General features: G+C 51.0%; 1 protein-coding gene across 4 annotated transcripts in view; it reads right to left on the bottom strand.

The window, feature by feature from the left end:
- Positions 1 to 20,127, bottom strand: part of MTMR4 (myotubularin related protein 4) — a 56,987-nt gene that overhangs the window by 26,353 nt on the left and 10,507 nt on the right. For 2 of the 4 annotated variants that reach the window (XM_075169048.1, XM_075169050.1), the window contains exon 2: positions 9,290 to 9,362. In XM_075169048.1, coding sequence (XP_075025149.1) covers positions 9,290 to 9,292 — 3 coding nt within the window. In that variant the 5' untranslated portion in view covers positions 9,293 to 9,362. Of the gene's footprint in view, positions 1 to 1,182; positions 1,249 to 9,289; positions 9,363 to 19,017; positions 19,701 to 20,127 lie in introns of those variants that run through there. The other 2 variants (XM_075169049.1, XM_075169052.1) reach the window with 2 other exon arrangements.

The raw sequence follows: 20,127 nt of genomic DNA, 5'->3' as shown, positions 1-20,127 counted from the left end.
TGCTGACAGCCGCTCAAGCCTCAGCACCCACCAGTACAGCCCGGCCTGAAGCGCTCCCTGGACGTCAGACTGGGACAGCCAGACCCCACAGACCCGCCTCCGCCCCGGGTCCAGAGGTACCTGCACACACGCTGCTCGTAGCTGGCATAAAACTCGGCATCAACCCCAGCTGGAGGCAAAGGTGCTGCCCCTCCTGCTCCAGCAGCTGCCGGTTACTGGAGACCACGGGGGGCTCGGGGGCCTCTCCTGCCAGCGGCTCGCTCTGATGCTGAGGCGCTAGCCCAGGAGAGCACAAAGGAAAGGTGCATGCCTGCGTGCCGGTGCGGCAGCCGGGGAGCACAGATCCTCTCCCATCACCACTTTGCAGCTCGCAAAGAAATCCCAGTGAGCAGCAGGAACTGGAACAGGGCAGCCCGAGCTCACCACCAGCCTGGGTGTCCTTGAATCCCTCCTCGCCTGCAGCACAGGACGGGCGGGAGGCTGAGCATCTCTTCCTGCCACAGCCCCATCCCGGGGTATCAGCAGGGCGGGGGGCTCAGGACCCCGCTCTCTTCACAAGCCAGCCATCTCCTGAAGCCCTCAGAGCCCATTTGGCCACAAGTCCTTCTGGCGGGGGCTTTCAGATCTCCTCTGACCAAGAAAACTCCTTTCCCCGAAGGTATAAAAGATGCAGAGCTCAGGACCCCCTCCCACTACACCACCATCCTGGCAGCATCAGCACAGGAGGGGGTCTCGCACACCCCTGCCTTGCATGCCGCAGCCATGGCGGGAGCGCAGAGCTCCCCTGGGGTCGGCTGCTCTCACATGGTAATTTTCCAGCTCCAGGCAAGGACCGGCCGGAGCCTGCGTGGCACGGCACGCTCGCCGGGGCCTTCCGGCCGGCTCAACCCGTGGTGCCGGGCACTGCTGTGCCCTTGGGCCCGGGCAGGGCAGCAGCACAGCAGCGACAGGGGCCACGGCGTCCTCCAGCGGCACGTGGGAGGGAGGAGAAGGGGATCCCCCTTTGCAGGGGGGTGGCATGCCAGGCTGGGCAGATCCAGGGCAGGAGGCTCCGCGCGCAACCCGGCCTCAAGGACAGGCCTGATCTAGGGCAGCCGACTCAGCATGGGAGCTGGAGAGAGAAGCTGGCTTACAGCCCCGCTTGCATGGAGGAGAGGAGGGGGGAAAAAAAGCAGCACTTACAAAGCAGTTGAGCATGGAGCAGGAGACGCGGCCTGGCAGACTCATGTTCATTTCCCGAGGCGGCAGCTGGGCCGGGCACGCGCAAGCAGCATCTCCTTCCTCCGGCCCTCTGCTGCTGCCGGCAGCGGCTCCGAAACTGTCGCGCCGCCGGGATTGCCGCAGCCTCCCTGCTCCGCCGCGAAGGGCAGGAGCATCCCTGCCGCCGGCGGCCGGAGCAGGTGCCCGCCGCCGCCGCTGCTCGCTGCCGCTGACAATGGAGGGAGGGAGGGCGGAGGACGGCCAGACTCCACCTACCTCCAAAGGCCGCTGAGCACGGCTCTGCCATCTAAGTGTCTCCCTGACAGGCGAGACAGAAAATGGAGAGACCGACGGAGGGATCACCCCTCCTCTCCCCCTCCCGTCCCCATACGCAGAGCCGGCACCCTGCCGACAGGCAGATGCCGGCGACGCATCCCCTTCCTCGCCGAGCCGCCGGCCCAGTGGAGCGGCTGGCCGGGAGATGCAGCCCCGGCCCGCGGCACTCCTCCCGCTGGCACCTGCCTCGTGCCGCACTGATGGCGCGTGCGGGAGCGCCGGGAACAATAGCGGCGAGGAGGCTTTGCGCCCCGGCACCGAGCCCTCCGTCCCGGCTGATGCTTTCGGATGCTTGTCCAGGAGCCTCCTGCTGCAAACCTTTGCCTGCGATCGTCCCGCCGGCCCGGCAGCTGCCCGCGGTCCTCTCTGCCTGGTCAGGAAGGGGAGGACAAAGGGGCTGCCCTGCTGCTTCCTTACTGCTGAATACTCCCTTTAAGACCTCCTCCCCAGGAGCTCCTGTGCGTGCAGGGAGTAGCTGGATGTCCCTGTGGCTCCCACCAGCACCCGTGTGCCGGAGCTTGGTCCCTGGTGTGGACAAGGCTCTCCCGGGCCACTGGTCCCCTCGCTGACCGCCTGGACAGTTAGCTCCACGGGAAGTTTCACCAGCTCTGGTTTAGCAATGGTTGCAGACATCGGGGAAATGCCTTGGGTGCAGGGAACGCTGTGGGTTGAACACCCAGCTCCCTGCCCCGCAGCTCACTTTTACTACCTTTTCTACCAAGTCCACGAGCAAACAGCAAGCTGCCCAGGTCACAGCCCATCCCAGAAGCCACAGGACAGCAGCCGCCTGGGCAACGCCATCTCCATTTCTATCACCACTTGCCACTCGGCCCCTCCACCTCCCACCACTGAGCCAAAGTAAGAATCTCTTTCTTAAAATGCAAAATTAAAACCCGGCCCTTCATTAATCCTCCAAGGCCCAGGCTCAACTATTTTGCTCAAATCATCCAGGAGCTTTTTTGTTCCTGGACCATCAAAACAGAGCACAGCCTGCAGCCATTAAGCTCCTCTTAGATATGGTTGCCCCAAAGCCACCACAGACAGCTCTACCTAGCAATACCAACAGCATCTCAAAAGGTTTTTCTCAGGTCAGATAAAAGATTTGGGAATTTCTCTGCAAAATCGCTAAGAGTTAGATTATTCTGAGCTCCTTCGACCAAGGGACAGCTTTGCAACGCCCAGAACTGTTGCCCTTTGTCACTGCAGGGCAGCAGTGCGCAGGCAAAAAGCCGTTCCATGAAACTCCCTGGCTGAGAAACCAAACACACAGACTACCCCACAGGCCACGGTCACACGGACTTCACTATTCAGGATAAAAGCCCTAGAAGAAAATGCGACCACGCCTGGAGATAAGCCATGAAATCCCATTACCACCTCGGCTCCGTCCGGCTCCACCATTTACGTGGTGCGTGGTGGGTGAGCGTCAGGCATTGCTGAGCCTCGGGGGCACCCGACTCCAGCTGGCACCCACAAACCAAAACGCATTTGCGTTACACACAAAATCAATGCATAACGAGAGAGAGGGTTATGGACAAGGCTGCGAATTTGTCTTGCCCAAATCTGAGCGGCAGGTGAGGTGCCCCGCTCCTCACAGGTTCTCCTCTGGGGTGAATGCCAGAGGTCTGCTGAGAAACCGGAGCAGCAAAAGGTAGAAGGAACCTTTTATACTGGAAAGAAAGTGTAGCTATAAAAACTGTGAAACCAATATTTTTTTTTCCTGATATGTATCAGGAGAAAAGCAACAAAGCACGTCTGTTGATAACAGCTGAAGCACAGAGGTCTCTTAGGAGAGTCAGAGCATACATCGCTATTTAATGTATTAAGTGCATACAACACATGACCAGTGTTTATAACGCACAAAACCAAGGACAAGGCAGGTGAGAGGTCTGCTCCGACCCACGGCGAGATTTTTAGGACCAGCGCTCAGTTCAGGGCCTGGCACAGGGACTGTTTCCAGCTCAAGTTGCAGAAGGACCTTTGTAACCCTAAGCTGCAGCTGCGCAGAGTTAAAAAGTTGCTTATCAGATCATTACTTTGAATTTCCAACCTAAGCTGACCTGAACATCCACAAATAGATCTTCTCCTGCTTTTAGCATTAGAAAGAGACTCACACATGGCTTAGAAACTTCTGCCCAAGAGCTAAGCCTGGTGCACAGCAGAAGTAGACCTTGCCCTGAAGTTCAGCAGTGCCTCAGAGGCTCAGAGAGTTTCAGAAGGAACTGGATTCAGACTCCACTGCTTTCCCCTCTTCCTCCAACAGTTCACAAAATACCTGCTCTCATTTCCATGCAATCAACCAGACGAGGACAGGAGCGGTGGCAGTGAGACCGCCTGGTGCCAGGCAGCCTGGGTGGCCAGGCGCAGGAACACCGAGCGCTCGCAGCCTTGTTTAGCTGGCTTAGCTAGAGGGATTTCCTAAATGCCACCTCAGATGCCTCCCTGGCTGAACAGCTGGTATTCGCTCCTTTATCACTAACCACCACCAGACCGAACACGGAAGGCAAGGTTATTTTCATATAACTGGGCTCCTCCGAGTGTCGTGCATATGCACATTCATGCAGGGGGAGAGAGAAACCTCCCTCATTTTCTCCCAACCACAACAATCCTGAAGGTTTCATATACTCTGAGGAAGAGAGAAGCTGAATATGACACAGGCAGCATGTTCTTAAGGCCAGTTGGCAGTAATTAACCCTTTTTCCTCACACTAGCAATGCACTCTGTTCATGCTGCGAGTGGCTCTCTCCTGTGCTGCTCCTCCCACCCCTCCATACACCTCTGCTTGCACGATGCAGGTAAACAGCTTGCAACCTCTCTTTAAGGTCCTCAAAAGGGATTTGGAGGCTCTGAGACAGCACAGTGCTTGGCAGAGACAGGAATGGCGCTCACGGAGCCATCCTGCAGCCTCCGAGGGAGACGATATTCCCTACAGAGACATGCCTGCATGCACCAGGAGCCCAGCCTGCAGCGCGTGGGCTCACGGGGGAGAGCTGCCATCTGGTCCCACATGCCCAGGGAATCCGTACTGGGAGCACGGGACAGCCACCGAGATGCTGAAATCTCTCTCGTGGCCTGGAGCCAGTCAACACCCTGAACTGCATCTTTTTGCCAACGGCTAGCCCAGCTTTCTGCAAGACAGGGAAAGGGTGGTTCAAAGAGCAGCTGATACCCACCCTGCTGGGTCACCTCCAATTCCTCTTCGTGGGTCTGCAGCTCAATCTCTCCCCTTCAAAAATGACAATCCACCCAAGCAAAGATGCGCTAGTGCCTCAAAGAGCTTGAATGACATATAGATGTACTGGAGGAGCCCAAACCCCTTGTGAAATACAGGTGCCGACAAAGTCTATCACTCGCAGAAAGGTGGAAGCAAGCAGCCAAAGGGCGAGAAGAGGGAAACTGGTCCCGTCCACTGCAGGGAGGTGCCACCGCCAGCACACTGGACTCACGACTTCTGAGTACAGGTATACCCTTCCCAACCCTGACATATCTTTATTCTCCATTTCTTTCTGGCACCACAAATAAAATTACTGTAAATACTCTTTCATTAGGCAGAGGGCACCGCTTCCATCCCTTCTACATATTGAGGGTGGGCTTTTCATCACCACAGCATGGCGCATCACCCCGCAGACGGAGAGGAGGGAAAGGGGCTATGGCCGTGGACGGCAGAGATCAGAATCCGCAGCCCTGTCCCTGGTAGCGCATCTATGGCACAGACTGCCCTAATCTGCCTCCAGGTGGAGAAAAACCATAGGAAAATTGGCAGGAGGAGGTGACTGTCCTGGGCAGGTACTCCCAGGACATCAGAAGCAAATCAGCGGGAGCCGGGGCAGCTCTGCCTGACAGCCTGGGGCTCCGGCAGTCACCGAGCCTTCACCGGCTGCTGCGGGCTGAGATGCTCCCAGCAGCAGAGGTGTTATCAGGGTACTCTAGTTTATATCTGTTATCAGGGTACTCTAGTTTATATCTGTCCAGGTCTGAACATTTTCGATGAAGATCAAGATAGAAACAGGTTATCTAGACCTTTTTACAGGTAAGGAGGGGAAGGGAGAGACTTGTATAATTTATCTCATCCTAAAAGTTAAAATTTATCCTCTTTCTGCTTAGCAGATATCTACATCAGGGTGATATGAACTGCACTCAGACACATATTTCTATTTCTTTCCACTGCCTAGGCAGGGGATCTACATAAGCTGATGCAGAGAGCTGACTAGCTGTGGCCAAAGGGACTTCTTGTTCTGCCTTCTCTACTTTTGTTGCACAAAGGCCATCTTTGTTTCAGGTCCCTCTACAAAAATAGTTCATTTCCTCAAAGCCTAAGGAGGTCCTTGGGTGAACTGAAAAGCTGCTGAACCACTGAGGTGGCCTCCCAGAAATAAACCCTGAAACTTGTGCGAAGAGAAGTTTCATACTGCATAAACTATTTCATACTGCATAAATCAGGACTGGGGTGGTGACTGCCATCTTTTCGTCTTTACAGGATGACAAAAGAGGTTATAGATCTGTAATACTGCATTTAATATTTGTTCAGAAAGCTGCCCAGAGGTGAGCATGTAACACAAACATGAAGCAAGAAGCCTTTAACAAGAGGGAGGAAAAGACAGAAGTCAAGGGCTACCAACTCCATACGCCAGCAAGAGGGGACAAGGGATGGCTAACCTACAAAACCCCACCTAGACAAACAGTCATGGTCCCCTCCAAAGGGTATGAACCATCGTGGAAATCCAGATGTCTACAGTCCCAGTATCCCCAGCAGTAAGAGAGAATGCTGCCGTGGGAGTTGTACGGCGTGTGGTCAGAGCTGAGCCCTGAGCTGCCGGCAGAGCAGCACAGCAGCTTCCACTAACTTACCCGCCAGGTTAGTTTTAAGTAATGTATTAAGGTACTGGGTGCTCGTTAGGACTTCCATTAGCCAGAGTTAAGGATTAAACCACCACAAGTGCTGTCTTCAAGGTCATTTTCATCAGCAGCTAGTCTTTGGGGCAGAAATGAGGAGAGTCTTACAATCAAAACAAAGCTCTTAACCGATGCTAGACCAAGGATTCCTAGCAGCAGAAAGGGGAGAGCAGCTAGTGATCCACATTTGGGTGCTGCCGAGTAAGGTAGAAGATTTTGGGCATGCCCTTGCTAACCAGGTGCTGTGCCCTCTGACTGCAGAGATCACGGGTAATTAACCAAGTGCTCGGCATGCCCGCAGCGAACAGCGTTTCCAACCGACCCTCCCAGCAGCTGGCTGAAGAAGTCCAGCCCCAAAGCGCCCGCAGGTTAGCAGACAACCCTGCGGAGCATCCATTAACCAGCAACTGACCTCCATCCCTCCCTGCAGACCTGTGTCAACCCAGAAGTCACAACCCTCCAGAGAGGTCACAAAAGGACTCAAAGGAGGTCGTCAAGAGTTTGTATCACCTCTCGACTTCAACTGCTGACAGAAGCTTAGGTAAGTAGGTGGAGGGAAGTGCTTATTTCTACAACTCGCAATTATACATTGCTTTCTCTCCCTTGACATGGGAGACAAAAAGCCTATACTCTCTTCCCAAAACAGTGGGTGAGGGGGGTGTGGTTTTTTTGTTGGTTGTTTTTTTGTTTGTTTGTTTTTTCCAAAAGGAAAAAATAATTTAAAAAAAAAATCAAAGCGATATTTTAATAAAATATCCCATAAATCCTTTTCAGAAGGTCCTTTGAAACTGTAAAGTCATCTTCAGGTACTCATAAGGAACATAAGACCCTCCTGTCTAGAAAAGCCAAACCATCCATGGTTACAACTAAGGGTGGGCCAGGGCCAGGATAACTATCTGTCAAGACACAGGAAAGGAGCACAGTGGAAAGCAAAAGCTTCCATGTTTTAATAAGTCCAAAGTTCCAGTCTACGCACCCCAAAAAGAATACAGGTCCAGAGATGGGTGACAAGGATTAAAGACGGCTTCTCTACGAGAAGGATTTAAAAGACTAGAGCTCTTTAGATGTCTACAGGGAATGTAAGAGAGATCTACAAAACCCCAAAGGGCATGGAGATGCTCACAGGCAGCACTGCATTTCACAGTTACTCCCAGTACAAGAACTGGGGACCATCAACCGAAATGGCATGGGGCAGGTTCAAAAACAAAGCAAGAGGAGCTACTCCGCACAACGCGGCAGCACAGCTCTTTGCCACAACGTGTTGCAACTGCAAATCTTTACTTGGTTTTGAAAAGCAGCTAGATTAATTCATGGAAGAAAAATCTACCAAGGGGCTCACAGAACATCAATAAATTGTTTCTGGATTACCAAGTCCCTGAGCTGCAGGTCCTGACAGGCGAGGGCATACACCAGAGATGCTCCCCCCAGCTCCCCCTGCAGCATTCACCGGTGGCCCCTATCAGTGGGGTATCTGACTAGCCAGGCCTTCGATGGACCCAGCCTGGCCTTTTCCATGTTACCTGGAGGGATTTTTGATGCATTTTTCATGTGTTTATTCGCTTTTTTTTCCCCTCATTCATCTGGATACATTTTATCAGTCTCATCTCAATCCCATACAGAGAAGTTGTTGGGTCTTTTACACTTCCAATCTGACACCAGGGTAATTCCAACTTGAAGCATAAGACACTTAATCAGGTTACAACAAGGGCGTACTTTCATCTCTCCACCCCAGAGCAAGCTCCTCAACCTGAAGTGTGGCAAGAAGCTCTTCCAACAGAAAGCAGAAGAGATCTTGAAGCTAAACGAGGGAGCATGAGGATAGGGACTACACCAAAAATGCTGTGCGCATGCCTACTAGAGCTGACAGTTCAATTAATGCAGAGAACACACTTCCTTTTCTATTCCAGTTGTTAACAGATCACATGAGGGACAATCTCATAGGAGACATCACTATTTCCTGGAGCAGTCTGCCAGATTTTTTTTTTTTTTTTTAACATGTTTAACCTAAATTTTCATGTCCTCAATTTGAATTTCCAGCCCTTCGACTGTTTCTGCCGTTCTTCTCTGCACTCCTTCCAACATAATAATATGCTTCTGGCAGCGGCGAGCACAAAGCTGATGATAATACCGTGTTACTGCAGCAACGCTCAGGCTCACTGCCCACCCACAGCTGAATATGCAGATCACCATGTCGCCTTCAAAGCCCTATTCAAACTACCGCCCTAATGACACTTCCAGCATCTTTCAACATTCCTGGTCTCAAGCCTTCTTCCTCTCATCAGATTGAACGTATTTTGGGTTATTTCTTGCTGGAGGCATTAGAGGCACTTTATCCGAGTTTATCAGCAATCTGGCTGGTTTGGCTGTGTTTCAGTCTCTCCAGATTCTTTTAGACCATATTTTTCTGTGACTAATTATTGTGAAATTTCTGCTACTTCGGTGGCACCAGAGCACGTTATTAACATGGTGTTAAATCTTCATTGAGAGGTGACAGAGGAACAGAATGAGAAACCCCAGCATTAAGTTTTAAAGTAAAAATAAATCAGTAAGCCACAAAAACTGGATGACTATGTCAGTAGTTCAAGGAGGCAGAAGGGCATTCCGGTCTTATTTACTTTGATTTCCAGTATATTCCAATAACAAGTTTAGGGGTAAACTTATCCTACCAACAGCATCTTGGCCACAGTAATACTTCAAAGCTCTCTGTATTATATTAGTGTATATAATACTCAATACTATAGCACTCTTCTTTCCCATTCTTGTATTTATTCTCATCTATTTATCAGCAGTACAAGATTTGGACACACGAAGAACAAACAAAACCACCCACACAGGACAGAGGCAGACTAGAATATATACTCACCATCCTCAGACACCGTCCAAAATCTCCTGGTTCAACCAAGCTCAGTCTCTTCCTGTTCTTCCACTAGTCTCACCTGCAGTAAAGAAGAGACAGCCCAGAGCAGAAGTTTAGATCAACAGTAATGATACTTTAGTATGAACACAGAGGGGAAAAAAACAAAAGCCCAAGAGCCCAGCACCCTGTACCTATCGTTGCCAACCTCTATTTAGTGCCCTTTTCAAGAGCTGCTGGAAATCAGATTCAGCATCACAGGGGAGACACCAAATCCTTTTGGTCAGCCACGGCACGCAGGACTCATTACCGATCAGCACCCACTGACCAGTACCCCAGAGGTACAAAAAACACATCTTAGGGTAGCACAGGAGGGAGCTGAAGGAAGACAGACTTGGTCATTATGGTTCAAGGACCTGGGGAGGAGTCTTCTTCATACAAAACTTGGGTGCTTGGACAAGATTGCTGTTTTCTTGGGGGAAAATTGCCTCTAGAATCAAGTCTTGGCTACCTAGGAGGTAGGGCAAGATGCAAGAGCTCAAAATGCCTCACAAAAACTAGCAGCCCTTCTGCCAGCTTCCTCGTGAGCAGCAGGACTGGTCACAGGGCAAAAGCCAAGAAGCAAAACTGAACAAGGTCCTGCTCTGAGAAGATCCTTTCCAATGGCACCAGATGGTCCCACAGGTGATCCTGGGATTTCCACAGAGGAAAAGACCTGGATATGGGATCACTTGATCACCACCATCTCTCTCATCTGTCCAAATCCTGTCCTCCGTTCTGTTCTTTCAGCCCCACACAGAGGACTGAATTACACACAATTCAACATCGCAGTGGGAAATGGGTTGAGACCCCCGGGTGCCACTCACCCGGCTGCGCAGCCCCTTCACTATGCACACAAGTAGCATAGAAATCTGCAAGCATGTGTCCCAACAGTTTTTTTAAAATAACAGTGTTTTAAGTGGGAATGTTTAGTATTTAAGCCTAGCCTGAAGATGGCTTAGAGCTCATCAACCAAACCCGATTTCTGCCAGTTACCAGCACCCCGTAGCACACCAAAGCTCCAGGAATCCTCAACGTCTTTGGTTTTACTGCCATTTGCTGTAAAGTTTTTTCCTCCTTAGATGAAATACAGACATCAACAAATGTGGAATTGGAGAGTGTCTAGACATCTCGCACAACCCTGGCTGAGAATTACTCCCTCTTCCGCCATCGAGGAATCGAGTCGGCTCCAGAAGAGTTTCTGAATATGTACTCAAGGCTTTCCTTCCACTCAGGGTTTTCTTTCCCAGCCCAGAATTAAGTGGCGTTTGACACTCACACGTCAGAAGGCCAAGCTGAATGCCAGCACCAAGGAGTCATTTTTGAAATGTAATCTTCATCGTGAGCAAGCAGCACGCAAGTCTTCAGCACTGCTGCGTGATGCGGGAGGGAGCTCCCGCCCTGCTCCAGCAGTGCTGTCAGCTAGGAATAATTACCCTTGTACTCTCAGTTAATTTCTCATGTCCTGCCATGCGCTTGACGAGAAAGGACAGGAGAAAGGAATGGGAGTTCAGAAAGGATTCAAAACTTGTGCACTATATTACCTTACATTTAAAAGCAGATCACCAAGTTTCAGGAAAATATGAAAAAACCCACAATGGGAATCAACTTTTCTCCTAGGAAAACAGAAAAAGCCAAATATTGCAATATGTCCCTTCAAACCCGGATCCAGCCTGTCTCTTTTCAACTACAAAAGCCTTTTTCCCTTTCCCCTTTTTTGCTTTTCATTTAGCAAAATGACCACACATATCAAACTTCATATAGAGAAAAAAAATCTAGTAGTAGCTTACCATGCCACCAGGAAGAGTTGCTGCCAACTAGTGACTTACAAATGAGGTGAAAAGTACGATTAGCAAGGGAAGTAAAATGTTAAGTATGCTTTGTTCACTAGTCTGAAGACATCTGAATTATTGATAACACCGAATGACACACGAGTACTTTTCCTGCAGTGCGCTTTGTACCAATTTATTAAATCATTGCTAACAGCTACTTCAGTTTCTCACTTCCTCCCTTGTAGGAGAAGTCGGTAATCGCTAGAAACTGCGATTCTCTTTGGCTACGTCATGTTTGAGGATGTTCCTCCTTGCTCCCATCCCCCAAGCTGTTCTTGAAAGCCAGTTGCCCAAGAGGAAGGCAGTTCACTGCAGCCGGGACTCCCGCAGCCGCATGAGCTCAGCCCGCAGGAATGCCGCTGCTCCTCCGCCCCCGAGGCCTTCCTCGTCCTGGCCGGAGCATGGATGAAGCTGAAGGGGCTCCTGAGGATTTATGGAGTGGTGGAAGCCAGGAGATACCACAAAAACCCAAGTGCTGCTTGTACCACCAAGGAAAGCCTTGGGCCTCCAGCACTACCTGAATTACACCTAGCCCAGTCCACCTATCTGCAGACGACTCTGCTCGTGCACTTGCGCAGCTCCACGTGCCCCTCTGCTGGCATCCCAGACGCATTCCCCTGTTTCAGGGCTGGCTGTGGTCCTCCGTCTTTGAAAGGCTGCCATGCTTGACTGGTTCCTGGCTCTGCCGTTGTGGCTTCCCGCCAAGCGGCCTCCAGCCCTCGGGAGGGAGGATGGCAGCTGCCCAACGTGCTCAACACCCCTCTGGGCTGGCACCTATCACCTCTCCTTTGGAAGTCACGCATGCGGTTTTGCAGCCACACAAGCAGCTGTTTCCCATGCAGGGGGTTGGATTCCCCCAAAATCCAGGTCAGAAGCTCCCCTAAAATCTCGGTCACAGGGGACGGGCTGGACCCGGCTGCCTGCTATGCCTAGCCAAGGCAGAGGCTGACACTGCTGAATTAAATGAAAAGGGGACCAGAAACAAGGGAGAAAGACATAGGATGAAGCTGGAGAGAAGACAAAAGAGCACGATGCCCTTTCACGCACGAATGAAAACCACAGCCCAGAGCCTCACGCTGTTCTGCTGCTGTGCAATCACGGGCAGAGCACAGGGCTCGCACCCCACGGCCGGGCGCCGGCAAAGCCGGCAGTCCGCTGCCCTCCCCATTGCTCGGCTGGAGGGAGGCGCAGGACGGCGCTAGCAGTGCAGGTCCTGCTGGCGAGGCCGGCGGGGTGATGCTGCCTGACACACCTGGGCTGGGGGAAGTAGAGAAAATAACTCACTTCACTTGAACATTTTTATAGCCTGTATCCTACCCTGGAACTATAAATCTCTGAGCCAAACCCTCAGATAATAAGGAAGTATCAGAGCTGAGAACACTCGTAAAAATCTTAATTTGCTCTCCCCATAGCCCTCTTGCCCATGTGACTCACGTGTGCTATTGTACGCTTCGTTATGCAACCGCGTTATTTCCTCCAGGGAACTTTGCTTCTCCCAGTGCGAAACCGAGCAGCAGGGATCGAAGCAGCGGCCGTCTTGAAACCTCTGCCCCCGTTTGCTGCAGATGCCAGAAGAGATGCGGAGCTGTGAGAAAAGAGCCTGGACAGAAGGACCGAGCTCTGCCTGCAGAGCTGGACCTGTTGTGCTCCTCTGGGATGCTCAGCCACCACCCGAGCCAGACATTTCACAGACGATCAGTGACTATTCTCCATTTTCTGGATTGCAGCTCTGGACTCAAACACCCAGGTTGCTACCCAGCTGCAAGCCAAATCAAGGTGCAGTATGAACTGTAGTGTATAGGAGAACCCGATTCTCCAAGCAAATAATTAGGCTGTCAAAAAATCAGAAGAAACATTTACTCTCTCTCTGCCTCTCCACATTTCACGGAGGTGCCATGAAAGCATATCGCTGCTTCACCAGTGTGTATTTACAGGAGCCTCACAGAAAAGGTTGTGAAAAGCTTAACAGCCCTGCCTCCAGCACAGCTTGATTAACAACAGTGAGCCAGGCTTAGGAAACACTGAACAATAAGGAACCGCATGGCCGCTCCCTGCGATCACCTGCCGTTGGCACGCTGCGGGGAGCAGAGGTCCTTTGGGAGGGAGGGAGGATGCCCGTCGGGGCACACAGGGGTATTTCAGACACGCACGTGGAGCTTTGGAAAGGTGGAAAAGGCAGCAAGAGCCAATTACAGCTTCCAGCCTCGTTAGCGCTGCTGCGACGCAGTTTTTGGTACGCACCCCAGGCGAGGTGGGTGGCCCCTCTGCAGCTCCACGCTTCCCGCTATGAGACTCTTTTTTAATTGCTTATAAAACTTCGCCAATTGTCTGCAGTTGGAGCGAAGCTCTCTGCGCTCAGCGCCTGCCCCAGGCAGAGATTTTGTTTTAATTTCAGCTAAAATGATGGAGTTAGTCCTGATGTACTTAATGGAGAAAAACAAGTCCCAATATTAAACGGGATGTTAGAAGAAACAACCAGGAGCCCTATTAGCCTTATTTTGATCCCAAATGAAATAGAACAGCCATCTCAAGGTTCTCAACTAATTAGAGGCTAAAAATATAATTGTCAGACCACATAGTTTCATACAAAGCAGATTGTATGGGACGGTCTTTGTTATTTTAAGCGAAATTACAGGTCCGAGGGCTGTTTCTAATGAAGGCAGCTACCAGCTGGTCTTCAACAACAAAAAACTTTTACTAATGAATAACTATTAAAAGAAAAGATTGGGCTACCAGAGCTCAGGAATGTCACAGTAATACCAGATGACGATGACAAGTTGCCAAAGTATTCAGATTGCTCTGCAATGCTAAATGATCATAATTTAACAGCATACGGGTATAACCAGAGGCAAGGTATGAATTCAAAGATCCAGAATTACCCACAAGATGAAGGGCTGTGGTTTTCCAGGTCGTGTACCTCAGAGAACCTCAGAGCATCTCTGCGTAAGCTGCTGGACAAGGAGCAGGCAAAAAGTCTGCTGCAATAATATATAAAAGTAGTAGAAGCAGAGGTGAATTGATGGCATTTCTGTCCCCAGCGGTGCTGGGGCCATGGCTACAACTGCCTCCAGGTGGCCAGAGCTCAGACAGCAAGTGTGAAGCAGAAAGACAAAACCCATCTAGTGAGCCAAAGCAAAACAAGCTCGCATACGCAGCCTGGGAAAAAAAAAAAAATAAACAGAAGACTTGTTCAATATGTTTAAGTATTTATGCAAAGTATAGTCAGCTCTGGGCAACTCCGCTGACAAGGATATAACTCAATCCAATTACTGGTAGATGAAGTTTCAGAATTGGATAAATTCCATCAAGCTTATGAAAAAAGCTGGCCTTTTCACTGCTTAGAGTACTTAAAACAGATCAGATACTTTTTGTTGTCCAGGTTTGAATACGTGAATCCCCACAGGCCTCTGAGTAAGCTGAGCTGCCCGCAATGCCCTCAGCACACCCCACCTCCGGTTGCTCTTCCTGAGGAGATCGGCGACTCGGGATTACAGACCGAATGTCACGTTCAAACTCAACCTACCTCCGAGATGTGGGGAGGGTAAGATGTTCTCCCACAGGAGGGGGGTACTTGCCATGGCACTGCGGCACTGCACACGCATTACTCATCCCGTGTACCAGGAGACGGTCTCAGACCCACAGGGAGCAAGACACAGACATCATCTCGCTCAGCCCGCAGCACAGAACCATGTACTGACCGAGAGCTGAATCACCCCGGCTTAGCCACAGCCACTGCGGCAGCTGAGAAAGGGTAATGGCTTGCAAACCTTTCCAGCCTCCCCAGTCTAATAGTCAATTCATGATTAAAATGTCCTCAAAGTGCTCCCCTTCATACTGAAAAAACCCAAAACATTGAGACCTCTTTGAAAAGTGATTAGGCTCCTCTTGCATTCGACTCAGGAACACCCTGGTTTCAAACACAGCAATTGCACCCAAGAGATCAGATCAGGACACGTAAAGCAGCTCTTTGCAGCACTGCAGAGAGACCGGGGAAAGCTGCTGTAGCCAGAATCGCTCCTGACTACACTGCACCATCCTAAAGGAGAAATTCACCTTTTGGCCCTCAAAAACATACCCAGATTTGGCTAGTGTTTTGCTAGTCCTCGTGCACATTCTCAGTCCAGGTTTATACAGCTGTACAGTGAAGATGTCAGAGGCCATCCCCCGAGCCAGCGCCGTTATCAGTCATGGCGTCACACGGGCAACATCGGGACAGATCATCCAGCCCTGCTTGACTGACAGCGAGGCACTGAGGAGGAGAGAAACCGTATATGCATGTGCCAGCTGCAAAGGAGGGTAGCTGAACGTGTGCGCGTGGATAAGATTACAGAGAGCGCAGAGCAACAGGAGGGCGGAAACCAGAGCCACGTTGGGAGAGCAAATCCCTAAGGAAGTGCTGAAGGAGCGGCAGAGTGAGGGAGAAAACGAGCAGAGCAAGTTCAGGGAAGGGATTTCAGGAGCGAAACTGCCATGGAGTCAAACCTCCCGAACAGTGAAGGGGGCAAGAATAATTTTGCCGAGCTCAAAGTTTTTGCACCAGCATTTGTAAGGCAGGTAAGGCAGGTTGAGGAGGTGAGGGACTTCAGTCTGAACGGGCTACGTACAAGGGACTTACCACGAAAGTGGGGGAAAAAAAATCAGTCATAGGAGCTGAGGTGAGCTTTGCCTTTAACAAGGGAGAAACTACACAGCATGGGGAAGGATTCAGAATCAGGTGAGAAACTGAGAATAAGGGGGAAGGGGAATGGTGCAACGGGCAGGAATAGACAGCACGGGGTCAGAGGCAAGAGGACAAACCAGAGAACTTGTGCCTGGTGCAGGGAAAGAAGAGAGTGCCATGAGAAATGCAGAGAGGCAGGAGGGGATGTTGACACAGTATCTTGTCTTTTTCCCTCTGAAGAAACAAGGTCCTCTGCAGTGAAAAGGAAGGGGAAAGAAGACTGGAGAAGTCAGCAGTGTGCCCGGAGCAGCCACGGGCTTAATGCCTGACAAAAGCAAAGCTCTTGTTTAGCACAGACCAGAGCAGATCCAACACGAGCCTCGAGCCCACAACGCTGCAGGCAGGCCTGGCCCCAGAGTGCTGCGATGGATGCACCGCTGGCCAAAAGTGAGAATGAATGTGAGAAGTTTTGGAAAAGTAAATACATGAGGAGAGATGGGCTGGAGATCGCAGAGCTTGGGAAGAGCAACACAGACCCCGAGGACAGAGACGCTGGTGGCAACAGGGGTCTCTGCTCGAGCTGAGCTGGGGTGAGGACCCTGGGACGGGAGTGGCACTGGGGCACAGGCAGTTTTGGGGTTCATGCTGGTGAATGGTGTAGCAGTGAGGACTGCTGAGGGTGGAAGGGACAGTGAAAGCAGCAGCCATAGAAGGAAGGATGCAGGAACATAGAAAAGGGTGCGGAGAGACCTGGAGGGGAAAACGGGCAAACAAGACTAGAGCTCGGGGGAGGAAAATACCACCAGGCCCAGGGAATAGCTTAGCCTGGGGACACTACCAAAGTGGTCTAATGACAACTTATTTTGTGGAAGAGTGAAGAAACAGGGGAGGAGGAGATCCTTATGGTGCATCTAAGCTGCAGGGCCACTTCTTCAGCACCATTTTGCCTGTCCCATTCTTTCCTCTGCCACGTCTCGCTCAGCCAGGAGTCAGGAGAGAGGAGCCAGAAAACAGTTTACACCATGTGCAAGATGGCGGTGCACGGGCAGACAGACTCTGATGGGCTCCAGCTCGGAGGACGTCTCCAGCAAGAAGGGTCCAGCAGTGCCACCCAGGTGTCATCAAGGTGTGCAGGACTATGAGGGAAAAGAAAAGAGCCCAGTGCTTTGCCAGACCCCTAACAAGCACTGCTATCCATTGCTGCAATGATTTTAGGCATAATTAATTTCAGCAGCCTGCCTGCCTGCTGACTCCACTCTTTATATTAATGACAGTGAAATCAGAGTTTCAAGGGGAAACCAGTAACTGCGAAGGAAGCCCCACATACTGCAGAGCGAGGACCGTTAGCGTGCGTTACTCAAGATCATCTCCTTTCTCTTACCAAGGCTGTGGCAGCGAAATACCTCGCTCTGCAGGCGAAGCAGCCAAGGGGCTGGGGGCAGCCGGTGGCACCAGGTGGCAGCAGCACGCCAGGGATGCTCCCCTGCCAGGTCAGCCTCTGCCTCCTCCTTCATCTTCCTAACGAACTGGCAGAGAACAGGGACTGGCAAAGGCAGTGCGCAACGCCACACGCACTGCCATCGCCGTGCTGATTCATTTCCCATCACAGCCAGCGAGAAGCTGAGACACCAGCAGAGAGCGAGACAGGCCCCTCATTCATTTCGGTGGCATATGGAGGATCCACAGACCTAAAGAGCCCCCACCGCCCCCTGTGCCATCCCCACCCTCCAGGCCTTTCATCCCAAGCTGGCAGAGAAGGGATTTGAAGCCAAGGCTCCATGCTGAACTTAATAACCACTGGCCTAACGGAGACAGGAAGCACAGCTTTGGCAAGCATTTCCAAAGCCCCCTGTAACTCCAGCCCGTTGTTCTCCAGTTTTGTTTGCTTTTCTTTAAAAAAGCAGTTGGGACATTTCGAGTCACAATTAAGTCTTTATTCAAGTACAAACAATTGCCTGGTCCCTACCCAAAGCAGTGCAGATGGACCCATCCCAGCTGCAATCCAGGCTTCTGCCTGCTCCCGGTCCTCCGCCTGTAGCCCCGGAGAGACACATGGGCGCTGGGCTCCCTCTCGCTCTGCCGCTGGCAGCCCCGCTACCTCTCTCCACACCGCGCCGTGCTCAGAGTTTAACTCAATCCCAGGAAGGAAGCAGCAACAACTTCAAGGAAACGGTGCCTGCACTACTGAGGTCACATCCCAAGTCTCCAGGCTGGAGAAGCGCTGTCTAAAGCACTGGTCTCTGTGCAAACACTGATTTCTTCTTATGCATCAGGAGAATTCGCCTTTTAATCCTGTCAACTTGTGGAGTCTTTGACAGACACAGTTTTCTTTGAAAGGCAATCTTTGTGACTGCAGAAAAAAGCCTAAAATATGTGACCCAAATGCACCAGAAGGCTCAGGAATCAAAAGATAAAAGTCCTGAAGTGGGCCACTCTCCCTCTCCACGCCACCCCACCTTTCCCCAGCCACACTCACAGCTCTTCAGAGCACCCAGCTGCAATATGCTCGTACTCACCATCTGGGTACTTTAAAATAATTTCAACTAAACAGCAGCAACACAACTTCAGCCCAGTTGCTATTACAAATATAACCTCTATTATTCTTTTATACAGGTGCATAAACATACTCATCTGGTATTATTTTAGAAATCCTAAGGTTTCTAAGGCATCTGCCTACAGCCAGAGGACAGGACTGACAAGGGAACCATACTCCTTGGTAAAGGCAGCTGGAGGCCAGGCAGGATACCTTTGGCATCCAAACTGGTATTAGACTAAACTGGTACCTGCCTGCAAGCACCTGAATCCCCCCTGGGATTCAACAGAAACAGTGTCTGAAAGAAAAAAATACTGCTGTTATTCCAGGTGATCATATGCCCTATAATGGTCCCGCAACACTACTGGGTTTGACAGTCCTGAGATGGCCACACTTCCACCTCCAGCTGTGTCTCCTCAGCGCTGAAACCGCCTGGCTTGTTCTGCACGTGCTGCTGTCCAGAGGCAGAGCCCAGGCCAGAACCCATGCACCATCATTCACACACAAAATTTCCAGGACAGTCTGTTTTCTCCAAGGGTAATTTTCCTCCACAGAAAGAAAAATGAACTATTTTTTAGTTACCCGCATAAATATGTACGTGAAAAAGCTACAACCAAAACTAGAGCAGGTCTGAGAGGACAACAAAGCATCGAGATTTCTTCTCTTGACTCACCCAAACCAAGCCCAGTTTCCCCGAGAGCCTCCCCACAACCAGCTGCACTGACGAGAAGAGGAGGATCCTGTCCCAGGGTCTGCAGCGCTGACAGCGACATCCAACTGCTTGAAATGTGGCTGGGAGCACACGTCTCTGCTGTATGCTCCTCCCTGCTCCTGGTGGAAACCCAGTTCCCTCTAAAACTTGCAATAATCACACCATTATCAAATTAAGTACGCAACTCCACCTTCTGCAGGAAGAACGCTCTAAAACAGAGTGACGAACATCTGCTCAGGTTTCTACCATCAAGCTACAGGAAGACAGATGACCACAAGATGAGAGGAAAACCCTTGAGAGTTGTTATTAATAAGTTAAGAGCTCACTTTCGATTACATGTTTAGCTCGAAATCTCTCGGTTTTTGCTGAGCACGGTCATCCAACAGTCAAAGCTGTCAGCTCCTGTGGAAACGCCGGGTTTGCGGGCAGCTTCTCCGGATGGTACGTTATGATGACAGCCTGGACACCCTCCTTCCCTGTGCCACTGTGGAGAGAAGCCCTCTCAGGGCTTCGTGTTGTCACCGCTGCTCTTCCCAACCAGGCACGTACAGCAATGAACTCAGAAACCTGCACCTCATGAGGCTTTTTTTGGGGGTGGTATCACACTGCTCCCTCCCAATACCAAGCAATACCTAACCTAGCTTTTAACAATTCCCCTTTCCCATGCCCAGCCCCCAAAATCTCTGGTTTACGAAGGTTAAACTGGAGCCTCTGGTCTTTAATTTCTAGGTATCTGGAGCCTTCAAAAATGTTTTGCACTTTAGCAGTGGAAAATCATGTGAAGCGACTGCCTTGCACACTGACCGGCTTTCATTGATAAACTCACCTCAAACGACATGGGCAGGACAGCAAGTTCAGGTGAGCTTAATTGCTACCATCTCTGCCCTCTACCATGAGCTTAACTGTTTCTAAAAACAGTGCTGTCCATGACGTCCTCTCAAAAGGCACTCTTGGAAAGGGAAATCCCCAGGCAATCAATAAAAGGAAAGAGAAGGCAATTTGATATATATATCAAGTCCCCTGCTTATCTAGCAGTAAGAGCTGCACAAATTCACACGCACTGTCCCTTCC

The sequence above is a fragment of the Calonectris borealis genome, chromosome 19, assembly GCF_964195595.1.
Source record: "Calonectris borealis chromosome 19, bCalBor7.hap1.2, whole genome shotgun sequence".
Taxonomy (NCBI): domain Eukaryota; kingdom Metazoa; phylum Chordata; class Aves; order Procellariiformes; family Procellariidae; genus Calonectris; species Calonectris borealis.
The sequence above is the reverse complement of the archived record's forward strand: the minus strand, read 5'-3'. Positions and strand labels throughout refer to the sequence as shown.